The sequence below is a fragment of the Microcaecilia unicolor genome, chromosome 7, assembly GCF_901765095.1.
Source record: "Microcaecilia unicolor chromosome 7, aMicUni1.1, whole genome shotgun sequence".
In the NCBI taxonomy this organism is placed as follows: domain Eukaryota; kingdom Metazoa; phylum Chordata; class Amphibia; order Gymnophiona; family Siphonopidae; genus Microcaecilia; species Microcaecilia unicolor.
The window spans coordinates 224,645,062-224,670,449 of NC_044037.1; the positions used below are offsets into that span (position 1 = coordinate 224,645,062).

Below are 25,388 nucleotides of genomic sequence, written 5' to 3' on the forward strand. Positions count from 1 at the left end.
TAATTTTATATCCTGAGGGGCATAGATCTAAGATTATGGGGTCTTTAAGATCATGAATCCAAGTTTCACTAACGAATAAATTATCGTTAAATGTATCTCAAGATCTCTCAATTGCTTTGCTACTCTTAAATGTATCTCAGGATCTCTCAATTGTTTTTGCCCTAGTGCTTTGCTTTTCAATGTCCCATATGCCTTGCACTATTAATGATTGCCACACCTAATTAATCAATGCTTTAAATGCTAGCACAAACGTATTAATTGCCTTATTACTCTAAACATGTGCTAAAGCCTCCCAAATCACTCTGTCCCTAATGTTCTTAAATGCCTACCTTTTTAAAGTTTTAAAAGTTTTTATAAACGACTGATCAGATATCCAAAATTACCATAAAGAGACACACACTGCGACCTGCTACATAATCTTAAACACATATTACAGACCTCTATACAACAGCAAACATGAATACCAACAAACTAATTATGACAATATACTTCCTCTCCCTAATACTCCACGCATGGACTATTCCCAACACAAACACCAATCTACCCACAATACACGCACCCTACAGACAACTTATGCACAACCCACCAGGAAAAAAGAATAACAATCAACTAACAGGAAAAATAAATATATACGGAAACAACGAACAGAAAGGGAAGAAAGGACACAACAAAATTAGATACCAGGACAACAGGCAACTAATAAAGATCAAGACATCAACACCTCAAGCTGAACCCTACCACACAATCCAAATGGGATACGTAAACACTAGATCAATAGTAAACAAAGCAGAAACCTTAACTGACTGGATTACTGATGACAACCTTGACTTCCTATTTATTACTGAAACCTGGATCCACAACCTCCATGACCCTATAATCTTAGAACTATGCCCACCAGGATACAAAATTACACACTGGACAAGAAACGGAAAAAGAGGAGGAGGAATAGCCATAATATACAAATCTGAGTTCATCATCACAAACATAGCTGAATCCTCATCATAATAGGAGACATTAACCTACACCTGGAAGATCTCACCACTTCAAGCACCCAAGACTGCAAAGATTTCCTACATTTATGGGATCTACAGGGACCAAATACTCAACCAACACACAAACACGGACACACACTGGACATCATAACACACAAATTTGACCACGATGCAAACTTTATACTAATGAACACTAAATGGTCACCTACATTGTGGTCAGACCATTACAAAGCACACATCACCCTCAAATGGAGAATAAAAGACTTACCAAACAAACAAACACGAAAAACTTACATCACAAGAGGAAAAATAGATCCGGTTGAATTCTGGCAACAGATTTACACTGACGAATGGACAATTAAAACAGACACAATCTAATTCCTCTCAATATGGGACAATAGATGTAAATCAATACTAGATACCATCGCCCCGATCCAAACCAGAACCTCGCACAGAAAGAACTCAACACCATGGTTCAACGAAGAACTGAAAACACTCAAAACACAAATTAGGAAACTAGAACGTGCGTGGAACAAAAAGAAAGACGATACCAATCTCAACGCCTGGAAACAACTCCGAAGGAAATATAAATATACCATAAAACAAACCAGAAGACAATACTACAAAACTGAAATCGGACCAAATTATAAGGACACACACAAACTCTTCCAACTCGTGAATAAACTATTAGACACAACCCCAGTCACCAAAAACAGCACAGACACACCAGGAGCCGACGATTTGGCGAAATACTTCAAGGAGAAAATCATACAACTGCGACTCAAAATACCTGTCAGTTCAGCCGATTACACTACACTCCTGGAGTGCCTAGACCTGGACCCTGGAGTCTACCCAGCAGACAGGATCTGGACTGAATTCACTATACTACCGGAAGATCTTATTTCACAAACACTTAAAAGATTCGCCAAATCTCACTGCAAACTAGATATATGCCCAAACAACCTCATGAAGTCGGCCCCCAAACAATTCATAACAGACTTAACAAACCACGTGAACTTCATGCTACAAAATGGACTCTTCCCTAAGGAAAAGGGTAACATTTTACTCACCCCCATACCCAAGGATGCGAAGAAAAATGCTAGCGAACTAACGAATTACAGACCAGTAGCATCTATTCCCTTGTTCACCAAAATAACAGAAGGAATGGTGACCAAACAACTCACGGAGTATCTAAACAAATTCTCAATACTACACGATTCCCAGTCAGGATTCCATTCTAATCACAGTACAGAAACCATACTAGTTACACTCATGACCAGATTCAAACAACTGATAGCAAACGGCAACAAAATACTACTGCTACAATTCGACCTGTCAAGCGCATTTGACATGGTTGACCATGAAATTCTATTACACATCCTCGAATACTTTGGAATCGGAGGCAACGTTCTCAACTGGTTTAGGGGGTTCCTAACTAAACGCTCATATCAAGTGACATCAAATTCGACTACATCAGCTACATGGACACCTGAATGCGGAGTCCCACAGGGATCCCCCCTCTCACCGACCATATTCAACCTAATGATGACACCATTGGCCAAACTACTATCGAATCAGAATCTAAACCCTTACATATATGCGGATGATGTAACGATCTTTATCCCATTCAAACAAAACCTAAGGGAAATCTCTAATGAAATCAACCAAAGCCTACACATCATGAATTCATGGGCAGATGCATTCCAGCTGAAACTAAATGCAGAAAAAACCCAATGCCTAATACTCACCTCGCAATACAATAAGAATAAATTTACCACCATCAACACACCCAAACTAAGTCTACCAGTTACGGATACCCTAAAAATTCTTGGAGTTACCATTGACCGACACCTAACGCTTGAGAATCATGCGAACAACATAACCAAAAAGATGTTCCATTCAATGTGGAAACTAAAAAGAATCAGACCATTTTTTCCAAGGAACACCTTCCGCAACCTGGTACAATCATTGGTACTCAGTCACTTGGACTACTGTAATTCACTCTACGCCGGCTGTAAAGAGCAAATACTCAAAAAACTCCAGACAGCTCAAAACACGGCAGCCAGACTAATATTCGGCAAACCAAAATACGAAAGTGCAAAACCCTTACGAGAAAAACTACACTGGCTCCCACTCAAAGAACGCATCACGTTTAAACTCTGTACTTTAGTCCATAAAATCATCCATGGTGATGCCCCAGCCTACATGTCAGACCTAATAGAACTTCCACCCAGGAACGCAAAAAAATCTTCTCGCACTTTCCTCAACCTTCACCCACCAAATTGCAAAGGCCTGAAATACAAGTTAATGCACGCATCTACCTTCTCCTATATGAGCACGCAGCTCTGGAACGCGTTGCCACGCAACTTGAGAACTGTCTATGAACTGACAAACTTCCGCAAACAACTGAAAACCTATCTCTTCGACAAGATATACAACAAAGAGCAACACATGTAACTGTATAACCTCTGACTATTCAGAAATGTTCTATACTATCTTTTGCTTTATTACTATCATTTAAACCTAAACTCTCTGTTATAACAAATGTATGCTCCCCTCTATTTCCCATATCCACGATGAATTGTAAGCCACATTGAGCCCGCAAAAAGTTGGGATAATGTGGGATACAAATGCAATAAATAAATAAATAAATAAATAAAAGGTCAAGCTTGTCTGTTGTGATCCAGTCTGTTATTGTTGTTGTTTTGTTGACTACCGATCTGGCATTTATGTATCCCATTTGGATTGACTGGTAGGATTCGTTAAGAGTTGAGGTTGTATTAACTTTTGTAAGTTGTCTGTCCTCTTTGAGTCTGGGTTTGTTATTTCCTTTCTTTCTATTATGTTGGTTGTGGCCGAATGTAGTAGGTTTTTCTTTTAGTTGGTTGTTATTCTTATGGTGAGGGGTAATGTTATTGGGTGGTCTGCAGGGTTTATGTAGTGTGGGTATGCTGTTGTCAGTGTGGGGGGTGGTCAGTGCATGATAGATTAGGGATATAGAGTATATTATTAAGAGTAATTTGTTAGTATTCATTTTAGCGTTGGTTTTGAAAGATACAGTAGGAGCTGATGAAATATCGTGGTTTGTTGTGGATAGCAGTAGTGTATGATGGGAGTTTATGGTCAGTAGTGAGTTTGGTATGGTGCAGTGTAGTGCAGTAGGGCAGACGTATTTGGCAGATAAATCTCTCTTATCTGCCCCCTTCTCCTCCACTGCTAATTCCAGGCTCCGTTCCTTTTGTCCCGCTGCACCTCACGCCTGGAATAGACCTCCTGAGCCTGTGCGTCTAGCCCTGTCTTTAGTTGTTTTCAAGTCCAAACTTAAAGCCCACCTCTTTACCACTTTTTTTTTGCCTCCTAACCACTACTCACTTGCCCTGTCCTTTACCTCACCTATTTATTCCCTTACCCTTAATTATTTTGTCTGTGTACCTGTCTTAACTAGATTGTAGGCTCTGTGAGCAGGGACTGTCTTATTTGTGTATGGTGTACAGCGCTGCATATGCCCTGTAGCGCTATAGAAATGATAAATAGCAGTAGTGGTAAATTATGTTAGTGTGTTGAGTAGATGGGAAGGGGGAGTCATTTTGGGATAAGGTTCTGCTTTGGTTTACTCAGTCACTGTTTGGAAGTATTGTCTCGGGCACTGGGAGTCATTAAATCTGAGAACTGTATTGGAGGTTGGTTGGGATCTCCGGTGAGTCGGCTATCGTGCAGGGTAAGAAGATGGTCGAGGCAGGTCGGAGCAGGAGCATCGGCTTCCTTTGGGATGGATGTGGGTCTCTCCCTCCGTGGCTGCCACGTTATCAAAGTCAGTTTGTCGGTTTCGGTTGTCTTTGCCGTTGTAGGCTGCTCTCGTTCGGCGGCGGCGTGGGTGAGACGGGCAATGTCGGCCAGCCACGTGTTTCACTGGGCCTTGCAAAGTCCACCTTGTGCTTCGACGATCAATGCCGGTATCTGCCCATATATTCCTATGGGTGTCTCTAGCATTTAGCGCACACTAAAAACACTGACGCGCCTTTGTAAAATACCCTCAAAGTGATTTACTGGATTAGAAACTGGTTGAGTAGGATGCAGGAGAGATAGTAGTGGTAAATGGTGCTTACTGTGAGTAAAGGCTGACTGAATTTCGGTTTTGGATAAGGCACTGAAATGGGCCCAAAGTCCTTTATCTGCCCAGTTTTGGCTGAAAGGTTGTTTTAATTTTCAGCTATGTTTTCGGTTGTGGCCAAAAAATGACAAGTGTTTTTGGTAGAAGCAGAAAATTTGTGCTTTGTCCTATTTGTCTCCACCCATACCCCCTGAGTGCCTCCTCTGGGCCTATCTTACAATCCCTGGTGGTCCAGAGGTGTAGTTGGGGCAGGGCTCTACTCTCAAAGTTGCTCCTGCCTTGACTACAACACTAGACCACAAGGGATTTTAAGGCAGTCCTGGGGAAGGGGCTACTCTCTATTTTTTTGTACTGCAATTGCAAGTAATGCAGTTATGATCTTGCACAATAGTTCATACGGTGTGAGGGAATCTATAGGATGCAGGCAGCCACTCACTTCCCCATAAGGACACTCCCTGATAGAGTCAGCACCAAGGAGGTTTAATGAGAGGAGATGGCATGATGCAACAAGGCTGAAGCAGGTCGCCACCCACTCCACTGAAGAAAGTTTTCTCACCAATGCAACTGCTGCCATCTTGGTACACCCAAAACAATGAAATTGATAGGGTGACAAGCGCCACCTCCTTGCTTCAGTCAACATAATGGGCCAGATAGGCTCATGCTGTCTCCTGTTTTCAAACCTCCTTGGTCAGCACCACCTTAAAACTCACAGTTCTGCTCACAAGGGAAGTGACATGGGAGAGGTGGAGCCAGGAGGGCATGGTTCAGGAAGTATAAAAGCTCAGTGCACAGCTAGGTTAAGGAGCCCCAGAGGGAAGCAGCAAAGGCCCACTGTGTATGCCTCCACCCTGTGTCTATGAACTGCAACCACAATGGTCAAGTTTAACTTGGATACTTGACAAACAGTATTCTTGACCCAGCCAGGGGAAGGCTGGAGAATATTGTTGATAAGAGACCATAATGTAGGACCACGGGAGGACTTTGCTACATAGAGCTAGTTTATGTTATTTTCTCCCTTGCCTGTGATGCTAACAAGACCCTTCATACCTGGCACTTTTAATAAAATATTTGTTTTCTGTTCCTCTGAACCTGCTATAGGCCTTATTCAATAAAGGTTATGCTCCTAAATTAATACTTCTAAAATGTATGTTAATTTATAAGCATAACTTTTGCTCCTAAATTGTGAGCATAATCTATTTTGGAGCATAGAGTATGCTCATAATTTAACAGCATAAACTTTATAGAATAAGGCCCTATGTGGCTCTGCTTTGTCTGGGCTGTGGGCCTGGCCTCACTCATGTTACTACATATGGTTAATAAGAGTGTTCCAAATAAATGCTCTTTGATATACTATAGATATAAATCAAGGTAAGGTATACACAAAAAGTAGCACATATGAGTTTATCTTGTTGGGCAGACTGGATGGACCGTGCAGGTCTTTCCTGCCGTCATCTACTATGTTACTATGTAAATGCCGGCACCTAAATTAGGCATGGATTGGCTGTATTCTATTAAAAAAAATGCATGTAACTCATAGGAACACTCCCCTCCCTAAAAAAATACATGTTCTAAGATTTACACACAGATTGTTATAGCATACATTCCATGCGTAAATCCCAATTAAGGCCAATCAGCACCAATAATTAATCAATTATTGGCACTGATTGGCTCATTAATCAATTAAGTTGCATGTGCAAATCAGCAATGCACAACTTTAGTCACCATGTATAGAATCCAGGGGTTAGTGTGAACTAATTCCTTTAGCATATGCTAATACCTATCTCCTATTAATCTATCATGTCTATATGTTCCATCTTCGCTTCACCCAAGGCTACTAAGATATATTAATGTGTATTGTGTTGACATTGAGAATACTATGCCATAATATTATTTGCATATGTTTACTGCTGTAATTGTCTATTGCCTACATTCAGCTTATTCTTCCTGTACACAATCTTGGATGAATTTCTTAAGGACACAACAGTATACCCCCCTCACCTTCGTTTCAACGAAACTTAAGAGGGCTGTTGCTCTATAATTTAGAAAAAAATTGGGATTTTAACTATTGGGGGTAGAAAGCAAATAAAAAGTAGGAGCTGAGGGCATACTCTCATCTACTGAAGACTACTACTACTTAACATTTCTAGAGCGCTACTAGGGTTACGCAGCGCTGTACAAATTAATGAATAAGGACGGTCCCTGCTCAGAAGAGCTTACAATCTAAAGGACAAAATGTCAAGTTGGGGTAGTTGAGATTTCCTGAGAAGAGGTGTAGTGATTAGGTGCCGAAGGCGACATTGAAGAGGTGGGCTTTGAGCAATGATTTGAAGATGGGTAGGGAGGGGGCCCGGCGTATGGATTCAGGGAGTTTGTTCCAAGCATGGGGTGAGGTGAAGACACACTACTCAGTTGCCCTCCCCTTGTCCCTTCCTTCCTTCTCACTCATTACTTCCCTGTCTTGTCTGTCTGTATTATTTAAACTGTAAGCTCTTTTGAGCAGGGACTGTCTCTTTGTAGCAGATGTTCAGTGCTGCGTGATTCTGGTAGCGCTATGCTAATAATAATAATAATGAATAGTCCCAAAATAAATGGGAAAGGAGTCAGGAAGATGAGCAAATTAAGTTATTTATTGTAACCTAGGTCAAAAATTGTAAACAATATTTTCTAACGAATTTAATGTTCAACAGCTGCAACAGAACATGGCTTCAACGAGTTCTATATCAGATATATGCAGATATAGCAGTAGTCCTTAAAAATTATTCTGATTTCTAGTTAATGTAAACATTAACATCTGCTCACAGCAGGCTTCCAGAAATCGGATTCATAAATCCAGCAACAGAAGCCCTACTCTTGCTATACTAGAGTGAGCAAGACAGCTATGTTCCAAAGATCATACTGCATTTTCAGGGGTTAGGAATGTAGGCAGGGGGTTAGGGCCACGGTTAACACCACTACCGAAACACTAAGCCAACCATTCTTTTCCCAAAAGAGCGCGAAAATGTTTATTTTGACAAAACTAATTTTGTGCTGCACTCTGCAAGAAACCGTGGGCCGTCCTCGCAACGGGGATTTCCTGTCCGCTCGTGCAACTTCTGCACGTTACTACAACACGGAAGCCCAGTTCTTATATTTTGATCCTTAACAGAGCAGGAAAGAATTTGATCGACCTCTATCAACAAATACGAATCCAACCCAGCCCGCGAAGAGATCCCCGTAGTTAAACCACTGTCACTCAATTCCCGCTCATTGTCTCGCGGACCAGCGGCAGCAGTAGAAAAACACACACAAGGGCCAACAGGAAGTAGTAACCCTTACACCAGAGTGACACATCTCTCTCCTATCAGAAGCCCCAGACTCTGGAGGCCCAACCAATGAAGACACAGAAGAGGGGTAGGCCTTCCTGTTCGTGATGTCAGCCTTCCCCCTTCTGGCTGGAAGCCCCACCTTTTGTGTTTCCCGCACCGTCAATCAAAAATAAGAAAAAAAATCGCCTGCTTTCGCCGTCCGCAGCCCGTTTTTGAATACAAATAATCATGTTAAGCGTCTAAATAACCCGAGGCTTTCCTGATCGTTCCCATACATACTATGACCGGTACGTAAAAAAACAAACAGAAAAAAAAAGAGAAATCAACCCTGGCGTCCTGCGCCCGCTCTAGTCACAGGATCGGCAACGAGCCGCGGGGCCAAGCGCTGCTGAGTCGCGGCTGCTGTTAGAGCGAGGCCGTAGGACGGAGCCTGTCAGCGCTGGATCACCGCAGGGGAGCGGCCAGAGCGGTGGTGGCTCCGCAGGCGTAACCGTCGAAGGGGGAGGGGAGCGAGACTGTACGGGTTCAGCAGCGGCGCTTTTTTTTGCGGCGGTTATTTTGCTACAATGGCGCAGGGGAAGATGGCTTGGTAGCGCTCGTATTTGCTAACCCTCCTTGCCCTGCCGTCTCTCACTCTCTTCTGTCTGCCTCTCGCTTCCCCCCATCTGTCTCTGCAGCTCCTGAGAAGCCTGTGAAACAAGAGGAAATGGCTGCCTTGGACGTGGATAGCAGTCAGAGCGAGTATCTGCAGCACGGCAACGGCGCACAGGTAAGAGCCTGGGGCCTGCCGCCGCTGCCCCCCTGGGAGCCTCTCTCCCGGCCCTCTTTTTAAGGGTGCTTAGAAAATGCATGCTTTTGTGAAAGTTCACACGTTTAAAATTTCATGTTGTGAAAAAAAAAAAGCGAGTCGTACTTCCTGTGTAAGCTCCGGACTAACGGCCACCCACTTTCTCTCTTTGTACCCGCCCATTGTGGGTAGGACACGCAGCCGTCACCGCTCGCTCTGCTGGCAGCGACCTGCAGCAAGATCGGCTCGCCGGTACCGGAGGAGGACGGTGGGGCCGTTACTCCCGGAGCGGTAAGTGCCCATCAACCGCAGCAGGCTGCCGGCGAGCACACAGAAAGCGGGGTCCCGCCTAAACCTGTCCCCCTGCCCCCGATCCCTCAGGGGGGGCTCCCCCCTGGCCTTGCGTGGGATCCGACCAGGTCCTGCCCCCAGGGAGGGAACAACCTTCCCACAACAGTCACTGTGGAAAAATTGAGCGCCAAGGGAGCGAGGATGGCCCTTTAAATACAGTGTGAAGTGAAGCGAGGAGGTGAACCCAGAAACACACGGACCCCCCCCCCCAAAAGTATTTGGCGAGGAACGGATCACAGTGAGGGCTGTGTGTGACGTCATAGAGGACAAAGGGAAGTTTCGGTGAGGCTTAAGGCGCGCGCCGTGGGCCACTGAACTTGGGACCTCTTCTGTGTGCTGGTCAGGCAGGCTTAGAGAGAGAGCACGCTCTTTGCTATGTACTTGTTAATTCCAAAAATAAGACCTGTATCCCTTTTTGTCTCTTTCTTTTACGCATATTTGTTCGTTGCCTTTTCACTGGCATTTTAGTCATAAGTAAGAAGTTAGTCTTGAACTGAACTGCTGGATGTCCAGCATATTGTACTTTGCCACTGCTGTCCTGTGCAAATAATGACATTAATGTGCACCCTTTGTGTTTCTATTGAGGAAGGTGCTGAAGGTTCTTACTTTGCCTTCATTTATCGGTACGGCTTTTCTAAACTACATTTGATCTTTTAAGGCCACCTTCTAAAGTTTGCAAGTCGAGAAATCAAACACAAATGGAGATAATGTATTTCCTACCAAATAAATTATTTTCTTTGAGTGCTGTAGTGGTATAAATGTTATACTGATTATTATTGTTGGAAATAACTATATCCCCTGTTTAGGAAGAAATATGTACCATAGACTTTATTGCTAAAACTTTCATTAAAAGTAGTGTTCTTTCACTGCTGTAAGTTTGTTAGAACTGTATTCATAGTTGAGAAAACTTAATGTGTGTCTTCCAGCTATTCAGTCATATTTCAAGTTGAGACTTGGATAGCAGAATATTAATTCATATTTGACATTTTATGTTTTTTCAGTTACCAATGGCGTTCAGATAGTAATTGATATTCTTGCCCTTTCTGGGATGTGTCCTGAAGTTTATTTTGAAGGGCTGGCCCCTATCAGTTATAATCATGTTTTTCTTCCTTATTGACTTGATATTTTAAATGTTTTCTCTAAGTGTTTTTATCCTTTTTCTTGATTTGGATTGTACAGCTGTTATATTTTGAAGTATTTAGAGGCCTATTTGTAGGTCTTTGAAAATGAGCTCCATAGTAACTCAAGGGTTTTTTTTGGCAAGTCTGTGGCTTAATTGCATACACTTGAATGTAGTTGTATATAACTTTAGAAATTAAAATGAGTGCTTTCAGACTGTGTGCATCTGATTTTTTTTTCATTTTTTTTCTCCTCTGCTTTCTACTACCACCTTTTCACTTTATGAATCATCTCTTTGCCATTATCTGCATTCCTTTTCTCTCCTTCCTCTTAAACTTCTATTCTTTCGCTTGCTCTTCTTGTTTTGTCGCCTTTCAGTTTTTCATGGTGTTACACCCTTTCCTGTCAAATCCCAGCTGGCTGCTAGCACATGCTGTTAACAAAATTGTAAGTTCTGTGTCAAGCTGTACCTGCTGTACACTGCCTTGGGTTTATCTCTTCATAAAGGCTATTAATAAATTCCAGTAAATACATAAATATTTGGCTTCTCTCCCCATCCGAATTGGCTGCTGCCTCTCCACAGTAAGAGTCAGCACCACTTACTACTACTACTGTCAGCTGCTGTTGCTTTTTATGAATTCCAAGGTGCCTGTAGTAGTACCGCTATTCTCATGAGCGTAGAAGTATCACTGGCTTTGCAGACTCACAGAAAGCAGTCATGATCAGCAGCCACAAAACTGCGATAGTAATTTTGATGGTACTAATTTCCCTAAAGAGTGACGACAACAGTAGCAGCAGCAGCAGTTGATTAGGGTGGTGGAAGGGAAGATGTAAGTTGCAGGAGTCAGGGTTGCTATAGTGGGAATGGGTTGGAGAGAACTGAGGTAGCAGGGAAGGGGCTGGAACCTATCAGTGAAGGAAGCAGTAGGAATGATGACCAGCAATGGAAGGCTGGGCAATTAGTTTGCTTCAAACCCATAGCAGTGAAGAAAATCTACCACAGTTGGTCTAGATTTGTATTAAACCAGCAATTTTGGTGTAATGCTGCATTTGTTTTTGTAGTTCTCCTTTGTGCACTCTAGTTATTTTTTTCCTGTCGTGGTGACTAAAAGTATTCTGGACACTCATGATAAATAGGTGGGTGTATAGGATGAATACATAAATGTAATATATAAAATCATGATTTGCCTTGTGGTATTATCAATGTAAACTGTAAAACTGGGACATAACATTTCTGATTACCAGTGATTCCATACTTGTGAATCTGCACTAGAGGTTGCCTGGTTTGGTAGAGAGGAAGTGCTCCTGTTGCCTTGTTCTCTTGCTGATCATCAGCAGGTGTGCTGATAATCTGTGGGCCACAGGAGAATGTAGGAGCAGCAGTGCTGGAGAAAAACTTTTCTGATTGCCCTCTACATTCCAGTGCTTTGCCAAATAGCATGAGAAGGATGGAGTAAGATAAACCTTGTGCAGGATCAAGGACCAGAACGGAGAGCATTGCTTCAGCAATTGAGGGAGAGGGGGGAAGTTTCATGGAAGACACAACAGAAAAGTAGGCCAGATCTAGAAGAAGAGCACACAATGGCATGAAAAGAGAGTGCTAAGGGCCTCTTTTACTAAACCACTTTAGCAATTCTCGGCGTGGCAAATGAGAAGAAGCCCATAGGAATTGAATGGGCTTCCTCTAATTTGCTGCGCAGGAATCACTAGTGCAGTTTTGTTTAAAAAAAAAAAAAAAAGCCATAAGTGAGGAGGAGGAGGGGGAACTGTTCATTTTTGAGAATTTGGGGCAGCAGGGAGGGGCGGAGAGTTTGGGAGTAGGGAATAATAAACTCAGTTTCTGGTATATATGATGGTTCCAGAAATTGTTGTATAGGTACCAACATCCTATATAATAATTCTCACCTCCAACAGGATGTGCTTGGGACCGTGCCTGCCGGAAGTGGTCTGCTAGGCAGGCATGCACTGACCTCAGTGACATCAGTGACAGACAATTTGGCAAAGCAAAACAATCTGAGTGCTGGCCATTAGGACACAGGGTTGATAGGAGAGTTTTAAAAGACTGAAGGAAACGAAAGTGTTAAACTGGAGAAGGGGGGGGGGGGGGGAGTTGTGAATGACTGAAAGACATGCAGATTTTGGACAGGAAAACAATCTCAATGCTTGCCATTAGCACACAGGGTACATAGGAGAGTTTTAAAAGACTGAAGGAACCAAAAGTGTTCAGGGGGGCGGGGCAAGTTCTGAAGGAATGAAAGAAATGAAAATTTACGAGAGGAACACAATCTGAATGCCGGGCATTTGTACACAGGGTAGATAGGACACTTTTTTAAAAAAATGAAGGACGTGAAAGTATTACATCTTGGGGGAGGGGTGAGGAGGAAAGCGGTGGGGTATCCGGATACTGGGCGTTAGGGCCACAGGGGTACATAGACTTTTGAAAGCCTTAAGGAACCCAAAGTGTGGGAAGGAGGAGGAAAAGGAGGGGAGGGAACGGGGTGAGGGGCATTAGGAACAGGGGAGGGGGCCCTGTCACGCACTTTCATTCTCACACACACACACTGTCACACAGACAGTCTCACTCTGTCACACACCTGCACATTCACTATGGCTCTCTCAAACATACACACTCCCAGGAAAGCCTTGCTAGCGCCTGTTTCATTCGTTCCAGAAACGGGCCTTTTTTTTACTAGTAACTTTATAAAAGGTAGGTCTTACCAGCAGAGTACCAAGAAAGAAACAGAAAGATCTACATTGACACTAGTTTCTGAAAGGATGCATATGTCTACCAATAATAGATTACTGGACTTCTACAGTCTGTGGTCCAGAAATGCAGAAAGATCATGATGACGTATTTTATATCACAGTCGTTGGTTTAATCATGAATTGATAAGTATGACTGTTGGGTAGACTGGATGGACCATTCAGGTCTTTATCTTCCGTCATTTACTATGTTACTATCCACCTTATAATTGAAAGAGAAAAACGCCTAGATTTCGACCCAAATCGGGAGATAGACGTTTATCTCACAAAAACGAATAAATCGGTATAATGGAAAGCCGATTTTGGACGTTTTCAACTGCACTCCATCGCGGAAGCGTACAAAGTTGACGGGCGTGTCGGAGGCGTGGCGAAGGTGGAACTGGGGCGTGGTTATCGGCTGAGGAGAGATGGGCGCCTTTCGCCGATAATGGAAAAAAAGTATGCGTTTGTAGCTAGAATTTAGGGCACTTTTCCTGGACCCTGTTTTTTTCACGAATAAGGCCCCAAAAAGTGCCCTAAATGACCAGATTACCCCCAGAGGGAATCGGGGATGACCTCCCCTGACTCCCCCAGTGGTCACTAACCCCCTCCCACCACAAAAAATGATGTTTCACAACTTTTTATTTTCACCCTCAAATGTCATACCCACCTCCCTGGCAGCAGTATGCAGGTCCCTGGAGCAGTTGTTAGGGGGTGCAGTGGACTTCAGGCAGGTGGACCCAGGCCCATCTCCCCCACCTGTTACAATTGTGCTGCTTAATGCTTAGTCGTCCAACCCCCCCCAAACCCACTGTACCCACATGTAGGTGCCCCCCTTCACCCCTTAGGGCTATAGTAATGGTGTAGACTTGAGGGCAGTGGGTTTTGAGGGGGATTTGGGGGGCTCAACACACAAGGGAAGGGTGCTATGCACCTGGGAGCTCTTTTACCTTTTTTTTTGTTTTTGTAAAAGTGCCCCCTAGGGTGCCCGGTTGGTGTCCTGGCATGTGAGGGGGACCAGTGCACTACGACTCCTGGCCCCTCCCAAGAACAAATGCCTTGGATTTATTCGTTTTTGAGCTGGGCGCTTTCATTTTCCATTATCACTGAAAAACAAAAACGCCCTTCTCACAAATTGTCGAATAAAACATGGACGTCTATTTTTTTCAAAAATACGTTTCAGTCCGCCCCTTCACGGACCCGTTCTCGGAGATAAACGCCCATGGAGATAGACGTTTTCGTTCAATTATGCCCCTCCACGTCTTTGTAGTCTTTTTCCTAGCATTTCACATCACAAAATAAACTGATCTGTGGTTTAGGAAGTCCAGCTATTCAAATATTTTTTTTGTCTCATGCACTTAGACTCAAATTTTTATCATACTAAGGTACTCATTTTCAAAGCACATAGATTTAGAAGGTTACATAAAGGTGCATTTTCAAAGCACTTAGATTTACAGAGTTCCATAGTAACCTATGGAACTTTGTAAGCCTATGTGCTTTGAAAATGAGCCTCTTTCGCTACAGTATTTTAGCATGTAGTCATTTGTGTTGAAACTGTTTTATAGATGCATTTTGACATTTATGATTTCATATGGTACAATTTTCAAAGAAGAATCTTAAACTGGATTAAGTGTAGTATAGCTGTCACTAGTAAAGGTAATGTGCACATTTAAAAACACTTATTATACTGAAGGAAATGTGAATTATAAGAGCAAACAGTTTTGATTTGTGGGCTCTGCTGAAGATATAGTGATGTTTTATAATGAAGATGTGAAATTATTCAGTATGGATTCTAAGATCTGTTTTTATTTTCTTAGCGAGCTGATCAACTAATAAAACTGATAGTTGTAGACCTGGAAATGGTTAAGCAGTTTCTGAGGATCTGACAGAGGAATTGTGGAGTTGAGACTGAAAGAGATAGAAGTGTTTCAAGATGATGAGGTTCTTGGTTTTATTGATCAACAGAGGGGGCAATGTTCTGGATTTGTAGTTTATTCAGGATAGGAATAGTTGATTTCCCATAGGGGTTGAAGAGACTAATGTTTTGAAAAATTGCTTTGAAATCTTGTTGGTTGAATTTGGAGATAATGTAAGAAAAGGAAGTAAAATAATGGAATTACGTAAAGAAGATGAAATACTTAGATGTAAGAGAAGAAGAAAGCATTGCAGTATTATGATTTGAATGTGTTTTTGGAAATCTTGAGTTGAACAGTTGAGGTTAAAGGTGGGGAGACAAGTTCATGGGCTTGTAAATTGCTTTATTACATGGAAGGTAAGAAATACAAGGACACAATATTAAATGAAAATAGTAAAGAACTATGGGGTCCTTGCTAAAAAATGACCTTAGCGTGCCCTTATGCTGGTTTTTCCAGTGCGTTAAAGGCCACTTTTACTTCAGCCGGAAAGTGGCTAATTTTCCATTTTCCCTTTTAATAGCTATGTGCTAATATTGCCATTAGTGGTAATGTAGCTGCGCTGATTAGTGCAGAAATACTCACTTTCCACCCTCCCCCCAGACATGTCCCTTCCGAAGAAAAATTAAAAATATTTTTTAGCATGTGGTTTGTCCGTGTAGATTAGGAATTTACCGCAGGATGCCTGAGTGTGACAAACCCTTTTAAGTTATACTAAGCGCACGCCAGCACTTACTGTAGCTTAGTAAAAGGAGCCTATGAGACCTGAAAAGTTATCCCACATGAACAGGCTCTTAAGAGGGAGAGTCATGAGTGAGCTACTGACATAATGGCCAGATCTGTCAGGGGTTATATTGACAGCAGGGTGACAACATTAATTGTGAGTTGTCTTCCAGGAAGAGGCTTTAGATTTGTTTGTGTTGCAGTCTTGATAGATTCACTGAGTAAAGAAAGGTGATTGTGCACTCTGTGAATGACCTGCTGGTTCATGAGTAGTCAGCAATTTCCAGTGCGGTGTTTCCATAGAACTAATATTTGGAAGGGTTCTTTTCCCACTTTTCCTATTCGGTTACGCATCCACTCCTTATGGTTAGAGCAATAGGTAAGAACCAGAAAATGAGACTTTTTAAACTAATGATGTTCATTGAAGTGAGAGCACATTTTAGTAAATGTAGCCTTTAAACTGTAAGCCCTCTGGGAACAGGGAAATAAATGCTGAATGATTGTTCAAATGTTTCAAAGAAGTTCAAACCCTTCAATGAATACCTATGAATTCAAAAAAGCATGAGAAAAACACAGATAATCTTTGAGAGAGGAATTATAGAGCTTAGTAATTTTTTTTAATGGATGGGCAGAGAGGATAGGCCACATGACCTTTAGCCTAGTGGTTAGTGCAGTGGAGTTTGATCCTGGGGAACTGAGTTCAATTCCCACTGCAGCTCCTTGTGTCTCTGGGCAAGTCACTTAACCCTCCAATGCCCCTGGTACAAAATAAGTACCTGAATATATGTAAACCACTTTGAATGTAGTTGCAAAAACCTCAGAAAGGCGGTATATCAAGTCCCATTTCCCTTTCCCCTTTATCTGACAACATTTCCAGTGTCACTATGTTTCTATGAATGCATCTATCAGTGTCAATGAAGAGGCACAAGTTAAATTTAAACAACGTATCAGCTTTAGGGTGTTTCATTGCACTGAGGAGAGGATGTTAGGAATTATTTGTAAAGCAGTGGTGACCCCCATCTTAAAAAAAGATATAGTCAAACCAGAAAAACTAGGCAACCAAACCAACTAAAAGGATAGAATAGTTCTTTTATAAAGAAAAATCAAACAGTTTAGGGTTCTTCAGCTTGGAGGTGATTGAGAGAGGATATAATAAAGTTCTATAAAATCATGAATAGGGTAGAGCAGATAAATGAGGAATAGTTAATTACCTTTTCAATAATATTAAGATACGTTATTTTTTTCCTCTTTATTTCATTTATTTAGATTTTGCTCACACCTTTTTCAGTAGTAGCTCAAGGTCAGTTACATTCGGGTACACTGGATATTTCTCTGTCCCAGGAGGGCTCACAATCTAAGTTTGTACCTGAGGCAATGGAGGGTTAAGTGACTTGTCCAAGATCACAAGGAGCAGCAGTGGGATTTGAATTGGCCACCTCTGGATTGCAAGACTGGTGCTCTAACCACTAGGCCACTCCTCCACTCAATTATGTATAATTGAGCTGAAAGATGTGGTCAAAGCATAGCTGAATTTAAAAGGGTTAAGTTCTGGTGAAAATGTTTATAAACCATCGTTGGCATAGTAGACTTATTGCTGGGAGAGAGCAAAAAGAAAGGATCTGTTTTTTGGTTCTTGCTGGGTACTTGCGACACAGATTTGTCTGCTGGACTTGATGAACCTTTGATTTGATCCAGCATCTTATGTTCCCATAATGCTGTTATTAGGACACCTCATCATGAGATCCAAGACAAGTTACCCCTTTTGCTTCTTCTAATAACCTTCCATAGGCCTGATTTGTCTTCTATGAATATAAATATGAGTCATGAATAATCAGGTGGTTTGGTAGAGAAAACAAAGGCGTATGGATACATACTTGCTGGGCTTTGTGGTTAGTAGAATTTTATCTCTGAGAGGTTGAAGTCTGATCATCAAAGTATTTATACTGAGAAGTTGACCATTTCTTTCTCTGTGATGCCACAAAATATTATGCCATAACAGGGCTTGGCAGATCTCAGGCATCAGGTCACCATGGTGCTGAAAAATTGAACCTTGGAACTTGTGGTTTTATTCTGTCACACGAATAAACAAGTGCTCCATATACATTGACACCCACAGCTTGTACTAAGTTTTAAGCTGTGCAGTGTAGAAATCTCAATTGGCTTATTAACTAAGGGGGCAGTTATCTTTTCATATGGGTGATAATGGGTGTTGGATAACTTTATTTCGTAAACAAATGACAATGGTTTAAAAACTGTGTTGTGTTTTACTCAAGTTCTCTTTGCCTAATATTACATTTAGTTTAAAGATCATAAATCATTCAGTGTGACATATAGACAAACTAGGGGAAATCCAGGATTGGGGCAAAACTTTTTCACATAACTGTACATGTTATTGGCTATTGACTTAAAAGATGATAGTGATTATAAACAAGCGTAAATGATACAAGATGTGATCTGGCTGAAGATACATTTGTTTCATTCATCTTTCATTGAGAAATTTTGAATAGTCTTGACATGGTTTTGCATAACTCACCACTTGGAGTGTTGCATATATAAAGCATTTTCATTTATTTCTTTGTGTGTACTTATTTATTTGTATTTTGTGTGTTTGTGTGTGCCATGTAATGATTCAGAGTTGAAATGTCATCCCCCTTAGCCAAGGAGTATTCATGTCATATTTTGGACTGTTGGTTTCCTGGATGGAACCTCTCCTGCTGAGGATGTTGTACTTACTATAAGTCGTCTTGATCTTCTGGGTTTCTCACTGTATTTTTAATTCCATCTTCTGCCTTGCTCAGCCACTACAGTATTCAGCTATGAAACCTAGCATGTGTGCACTCTGAATACGATATGCGATGTCATGTTGGACATTGGCTTTCTCTTGACCCCTGGCTTGGGAATTGAAACTTGATCTCCTGCATGGCAGCACTGCCTCTAAACTATTATGCCAGCAATTATTTGAGAATTGAAAATTGTAGTAGAAATGCTGTTAGCCGTTAAGTTTAACTACTATGAGATAAAGATATTGTTCCTCGATTGCTCTGAATAGCAGTTAGAACTCTGACTGGAGAAGAGAGAGAACAGGTTTCTGGTTCCTGTTGTTGCCTGACAGACTGGATAGACAATATTGGTCTTTATCTGTATCTTTTGCTATGTCACTCAGCCAGGACAGGTTTTTTTTTTTTTTTTTTTTTTTGTCTTCCTTATTTGTAGTTTACCATTTTAGGTACTGTATTTACTTGAATATAAACTGAGAAAATATCCAAAGTCAGAGGAAAACCATATACCTACCTGGGTTGACTTAATTTGAGTCAGACCATTATTTTTTCTATCTAATAATTTATTTATTTATTTTTTACTCTTTAATAGTTTTGTATAAAATTTATTCGTGTGCATTTTTATAAAAACCTTAGCCCATCCTGCAAAGGTGGATATCCCCAGACCCACCTGCGTATTGGCAGTGGAGGAACCAGGTACATGAGCTGGCCACATGGGAAGCTAGGGAGGCGAAGGGGGCCCCGAAGCGGAAAAAGTGTTTCTTGTTAGTCTGGAGCCAATATATACAGGGGCTCAGTCCACGTGGGCAAAGCCTGCTTCTAAATTTGTTATAAATCTGTCCCGGGAACTAATAAAGTTTTAATGCCTTTTTCCCAGCAATGGTTGGTACATGGGGGGAGGGAGGGTCAGCCTGGAACATTGGAGTTCAAGTTCAGGGGGACCGGAAGGACAAAGGATTATCGAAGGGAGGGAGGGGGGCCTGAGAGGGAAGGGGAGGGGGGGGGAAAGGGAGGAGGGATCAATTGCTAAATGATATGTGGAAGGTGGTAACGTTAGCTATAAGAGTGTGGGGGGAGAGGGGGGGGATAAAAGCTAAAAGATTGATGACAGTACGTTTTATTGTGTAATTGATGAGGACAACCTTTTGTAAATGAATGTTAATGCACCATATCAATGATTGTACGTATTCTGAGTTGCCATTAATAAACATTGTTGAAAGTTAAAACACCTTATCCCTGCTAGACAATTAGGGCCCTGTTTACTAAGGTGTGTTAGTGTTTTTAACACGTGCTAAAAATTAGCATGTGCTAACGTTGAGCAGGAACTGTCTTTCTTCTATGGTTGTGCAGCGCTGCGTACGCCTTGTAGCGCTATAGAAATGCTAAATAGTAGTAGTAGTATATTCTATGGGTGTCTCTAGTGTTACCATGTGCAAATTTTTAGCGTGCGCTAAGAACTCTAGCACACCTTAGTAAACAGGGCCTTATTATGGAATCCATTCTAGTGTGCTATGCCCTCTATTCTTCAGAGAACTGAATACAATTCTCAACATATAAAACTGGAAAACCAGTCTCTGAAGTTGTTAATATTTCCAACCCTTCACTTTGATGGCCAGAACGCATCTCAGATGGCAAATAAAAAGCCCTTGGGACATGAGATTTGGATATTTCCAGATCTGGCAAGAATAACAGGAGAGAAGAACATTATTTCTTGCTATGTTTACTGAGACTCATAGTCTTGGTTTTTCTTTTTCTTAGGTATCCCTGTAAATGTTAAGTATAACAATTATGTCTTGTTTACCTGATCAGCTGAGGAGTTTTCTCAATGTTAAAAAGTCTTTAATTCTAGTTGTTTTCACTGGTGTGAACTCAGCGGGCTGATATTTAGATATGACTTGTACCAGTGATAGGATCATTTCTCTTTGATGTAATGTGCCTTTTTAACTCCCTTTATATCATTACTCTGCCCTTCCAATTATAATGGAGTTATTTCCTTAATTTACTAGGAAGGTTTCTCCTTTCTTTTTTTTTCCCTTGTTTATACATTTTCTTTATTACAGCTCATTCTGCTTATCAAACAAGAGTGTTTATGCTTGTTTATATTATTCTAAATTTTCAATAAAGGAAGTGGAATAAAATCCATTAAAATCTGGATCTCAGACCATACAGTTGGCAGTCTAAACATGGCCATTTCATAAGCATATATACGATTCTAATTCTGCTTTAATATTTCTATTTCAGCATGTGTGAACCAAGGTTTAATGCTAACCACTGCCACTATGCCCCTGCCTGCACTTTGGATATCCCAGGACTTAACATGGTATCCATCATTTTGCCTCTTCTTCCCTCTGTTCCCACCCCCCTGCTCCCTTCCTTGCCTCCATCTCCCAGGTCAGCCACTTTGCAGCATCACAGTTGGCCAGCATGGAGACTTAAGTTTATGCAGATACCCAGGGGCCCATGCCGGCCGACTGCGATGCATCTGGTGTTCTGCAAATTACAATGTTGCTGATTCAGGAGAGGTAGGTAAGGGGGGGGGGGGGGTGGTGGAAAGAGGAAGAAAGATGCTGGAGACCGGTGGGGGATGGGGGAACGGGGCAGGACCGGAAGAGAAATGCTGGACTTCAAGTGGGGGGAGGGGTTTGAGCACCCAAATTTCTATTCTTGGTTTGTATTCGTGTTAACTGCTTCTCCTCTTTTTTTTTTTTTTTTTAAGTGAAAAATGTTATTTCAGTTTATATTCAAGTATATACAGTAGGTGAACATATAGGATTTGCACTGATAAACACTTTTCTTATTTCTAGCCCAACAGTTCCTGAATAATCTAATTAGCCAAAAGTACAAGCATGATTGTTGCTCAGAATTCCAGTTTCTTAGTTTCCCTGCATAACCAGTTGGGCAGGCCCTGTGTTTGATCTAGATCTTATGGTTAGTTCTGTACTTACAGCCTCCAGCTGCTAGTTTTATTCTATTATCACAGTATCACGTAAATAGCTGTCCTTACTAATGAGGTTCCTACCTGATTATGAATGCCTGTGTTTTCAATAAGATGTCTAATTACTTCTGTGTTACAGTTGTCAGACTGATCCAGCTGTTAGGTTGTGATAGTGAAATCAAACTGACAGACTAATCCAGTTGTATAGTTGCCTGCATTTCTGCTAAGAATTTTCATATTCCTCCACCCCACAGACCAGTCAAGACCAACGGATTGAGTCCCCCTACCAGCGGATGGAGGTGAATGAGCTATTCCGTTGACATCAGTGGTATAAGGGCTGCTGCACCCTGGAATTCTCCAGTAGTATTCTACCTCCAGCAGATGGTGTGGGTTTGGGCTAGTTTTAGTAAATCTTGGTAGGCCTCACTCCCCAGAATGCAGTCCATGATCTGCGTTCCTAGTGATTGAGTTTGTGGGCCTGTGCCACTTATGGGGTTCAGACCATGACCCTTACGCTAGTTCTGCTTGTAAGCAGATTGCTCCGCAGCCCCAAGGTTTAGTCTACAGACTTAAGCATGTTGAGGCTTCTGGCTTGAGTTCCTGCTGACCCTTGCTGGGGAAGAGGGGGGTTGTTCCTCTCCCGTTGGTTCCCGTGCAGCATTACCATAAAAAAAGGGCTTGAGGATTTGGCTCTGGCATTTATTCCCCTGTTTGTTAGGGGATTAAAGATGGTTTAAAAAAAAAAAAGGGGGGGGGGGGCAAAAGAGAAGAAGTACAGAGGTCCACACATACTCAACATACCCTGGCTTAGAAGTAAGGCTAATTCCTGTCATATGTGCAAAATTAACCTATTTGGAGAAATTCTCATTGAGATATCCCTATTGTTGGGAGGTGGTGGGTAAGCCAGGGGTGGTAGTTTCTTGAGTGTGGTCGGCCAGTCCAGGATTATGTGTGGGGGAGGGTAGCAGCAGGCCACTTGTAAACATGTCTGCCCGCTGGCTTTGTAATGTATATGGGAGCTGGCAGCACAGTACTTCTTTGGGATCCCTCTGCCTGGTCTCTGATGGCTTGACCATGATGTCAGCAAAGCTTGTCACTGTCATCATCAGGCTCTGGTTGGGAAGGGGCTTTCATCAACCTTTGTGAGCAGGCCCTGTCAGTGCCAGATCCCTGCTTCAAGGGGCCCACTGCTTGGGACCAAAAGGCAGAGGAGCTTGAGTAAGGTGAGGGATCCGGGGCTGTACTATCCACCTGTTGCGTCCCTGTCTGAAGATCACTGGGAGCTGTCCAAGGAAGACAGAGAGGGCTTCCCACTAGCCAAGTGACTCCCAGAGCTGTGGTGTCCATCCTGGTAGAGGAGGACACCTCGGTGGTCCACCTCTTTTGTAAGGAGGAGATCAGTTAGATGGTTGGCACTATGATAGAGGACCTGAGTATTTCGGGCCCATTCTTGAGGTTCTCAGAAGACCTCCCAAGACCTTCCTGCTGCATAGGGTCCTCTTCCAGATGGTACTGTTGCAGTGGGAGGCCCCTGAGTATTTTGTCAGGGGTGCCAGCTCCTGAGTCTGTCCCTTGCCTTGGGAGGATTTGTACAGTTAGATACCCTGATCACGGCGGTGACCAAAAAGACTACAATTGTGGTAAAGGTGGGCTCGTTGCTGAAGGACACCCACGACAGGAAGGTGAAGCAGCTCCTCAAGCATGCCTTTGCTGCCTCAGTTATTGGGGTGCAGGCATCAACGTATGGTAGCTGTGTAATCTGCACCTTGATGTGTTGGGTGCAGCAGCTTCAAGAGTTCTCTGGCGATGTGCTAGCCTCGCCTCCAGTTGGCGGTGGCCTTCCTGTCAGATATCTTTTATAACTTAGTCCATATCTCCTCCTAGTCATGGCCTGGAGGTGGTTGCGGGTGACTACTGATGCAGGTCTCCAAAGATGGGGATCCCACTTGTCATGTGGGGTTAGTTGTCTTGGATGGAGGCTGAATGGCCCATAAATCTCATGGAGGCAAGGGGTATCCACTTGATGCTTCAGGATTTCTCTCTGGTGGAGGAGAAAGTGGTTCATATGATGTCACAGTGCCACTGCTGTGGCGTATGCAACAGGCAAGGAGGGACACAGAGTGCAGTAATAGCCTTGGAGGTAGCTTGCATCTGCAGCTGGGTTTGGACTCACCTGTCAGTGATCTGGATGTGGTCCATATTAACAGGATGGAGAATGTCCGGGTGGATTTTCTCATTCAGAATATACTGAACCCAGGGGAATGGGAGTTGGGCCCAGACACATTTCAGCTCCTGGTGAATCGCCTATTGTGCTTCAAACTAATAGTGATGCGCCAGAATTCCAAATGTTTTTTGCTCTTTAGTCTCAGGAGCGAAAGTGGGTTTGATGTGTTAGTACAGTCCTGGCCTCAGCAGGATCCCCCCCCCCCCCCCCCCGGTGGCCATTAATTTGCAGGGTCCTTTGATAGCTCAAAATCCAATCCTCATCTTCTGGTTGCTGTGGATTGGCCTTCCTGTCCTTGGTACTCATTCCTGGTTCATCTGCTGGTGGCGCCCCCTCTTCCCTTACCACAGGAGCTGGGCAATCCCAATCCCTTCTGGTTCTTCTCAGTGTGCAGTGGCAGGTAAGAAAGCAAATAGAATGTTAGGAATTATTAGGAAAGAAATGGAAAACAAAAACGAGAATGTTATGATGCCTTTGTATTGCTCCATGGTGCAACTGCACCTCGAATACTGTGGGTAATTCTGGTCACCGTATCTCAAAAAAGATATAGTGGAATTAGAAAAGGTACAGAGAAGGGCGACAAAAATGATAAAGGGGATGGGACAACTTTCCCTTGAGGAAAAGCTAAAGCAGCTAGGGCTCTTCAGCTTGGAGAAGAGATAGCTGAGGGGAGATATGATAAAGGTTTATAAAATACTGAGTGGGGTGGAACAGGTAGACATGAATAGCTTGTTTACACTTTCCAAAAACACTAGAACTTGGGAGCATGCAGTGAAGCTACTAAGTAGTAAATTTAAAACAAATCAGAGAAAATATTTTTTCTTCAGCATGTAATTAAACTCTGAGGCGTGCAGGATATCTTTCCGACTTAGCCTGCTCTCTTTTAGTGATTTGTGTATGGTTAGAAGTTGTGATTTCATAATTTAATCTGCAGTGATTTAGAGGGTATTTAAAATAGTGTGTGATACATTGGACGTCCTCCAGGTTTACCGTGAAGTCAGTAAGTTTCTCCGACTCGTCCGCTTGAAATACCATTTCCGACACCGGTATCCCACCCAAATCTTCCTAGGTGAAGACCGAAGCAAAGAATTCATTCAATCTCTCCGCTACGTCTTTATCTTCCTTGATCGCCCCTTTTACCCCTCGGTCATCCAGCGGCCCAACCAATTCTTTTGCCGGCTTCCAAAAATTTTTTGCTGTTTTTTTTTTGCCTCTAATGCTATCTTTTTTTCATAATCCCTCTTGGCCTTCGTTATCTGCGCCTTGCATTTGCTTTGACACTCCTATTCTGCTGCTTCTTGTTATTTTCAGACGGTTCCTTCTTCCATTTTCTGAAGGCGTTTCTTTTAGCCCTAATAGCTTCCTTCACCTCACTTTTCAACCACGCCGGCTGTCTTTTGGACTTCCGT

General features: G+C 42.5%; 1 protein-coding gene across 2 annotated transcripts in view; it reads left to right on the forward strand.

Annotated features, from left to right (window-relative positions):
• Positions 1-8,540: 8,540 nt before the first annotated feature.
• SP3 (Sp3 transcription factor) overlaps positions 8,541-25,388 on the forward strand; it is a 107,678-nt gene continuing 90,830 nt past the window's right edge. Inside the window, exons 1-3 of one of the 2 annotated variants that reach the window (XM_030208842.1) lie at positions 8,541-8,695; positions 9,086-9,177; positions 9,388-9,486. In XM_030208842.1, the coding sequence (XP_030064702.1) occupies positions 8,689-8,695; positions 9,086-9,177; positions 9,388-9,486 (198 nt within the window). In that variant the 5' untranslated portion in view covers positions 8,541-8,688. The remainder of the gene's footprint in view (positions 8,696-9,085; positions 9,178-9,387; positions 9,487-25,388) is intronic. The other variant, XM_030208843.1, reaches the window with a different exon arrangement.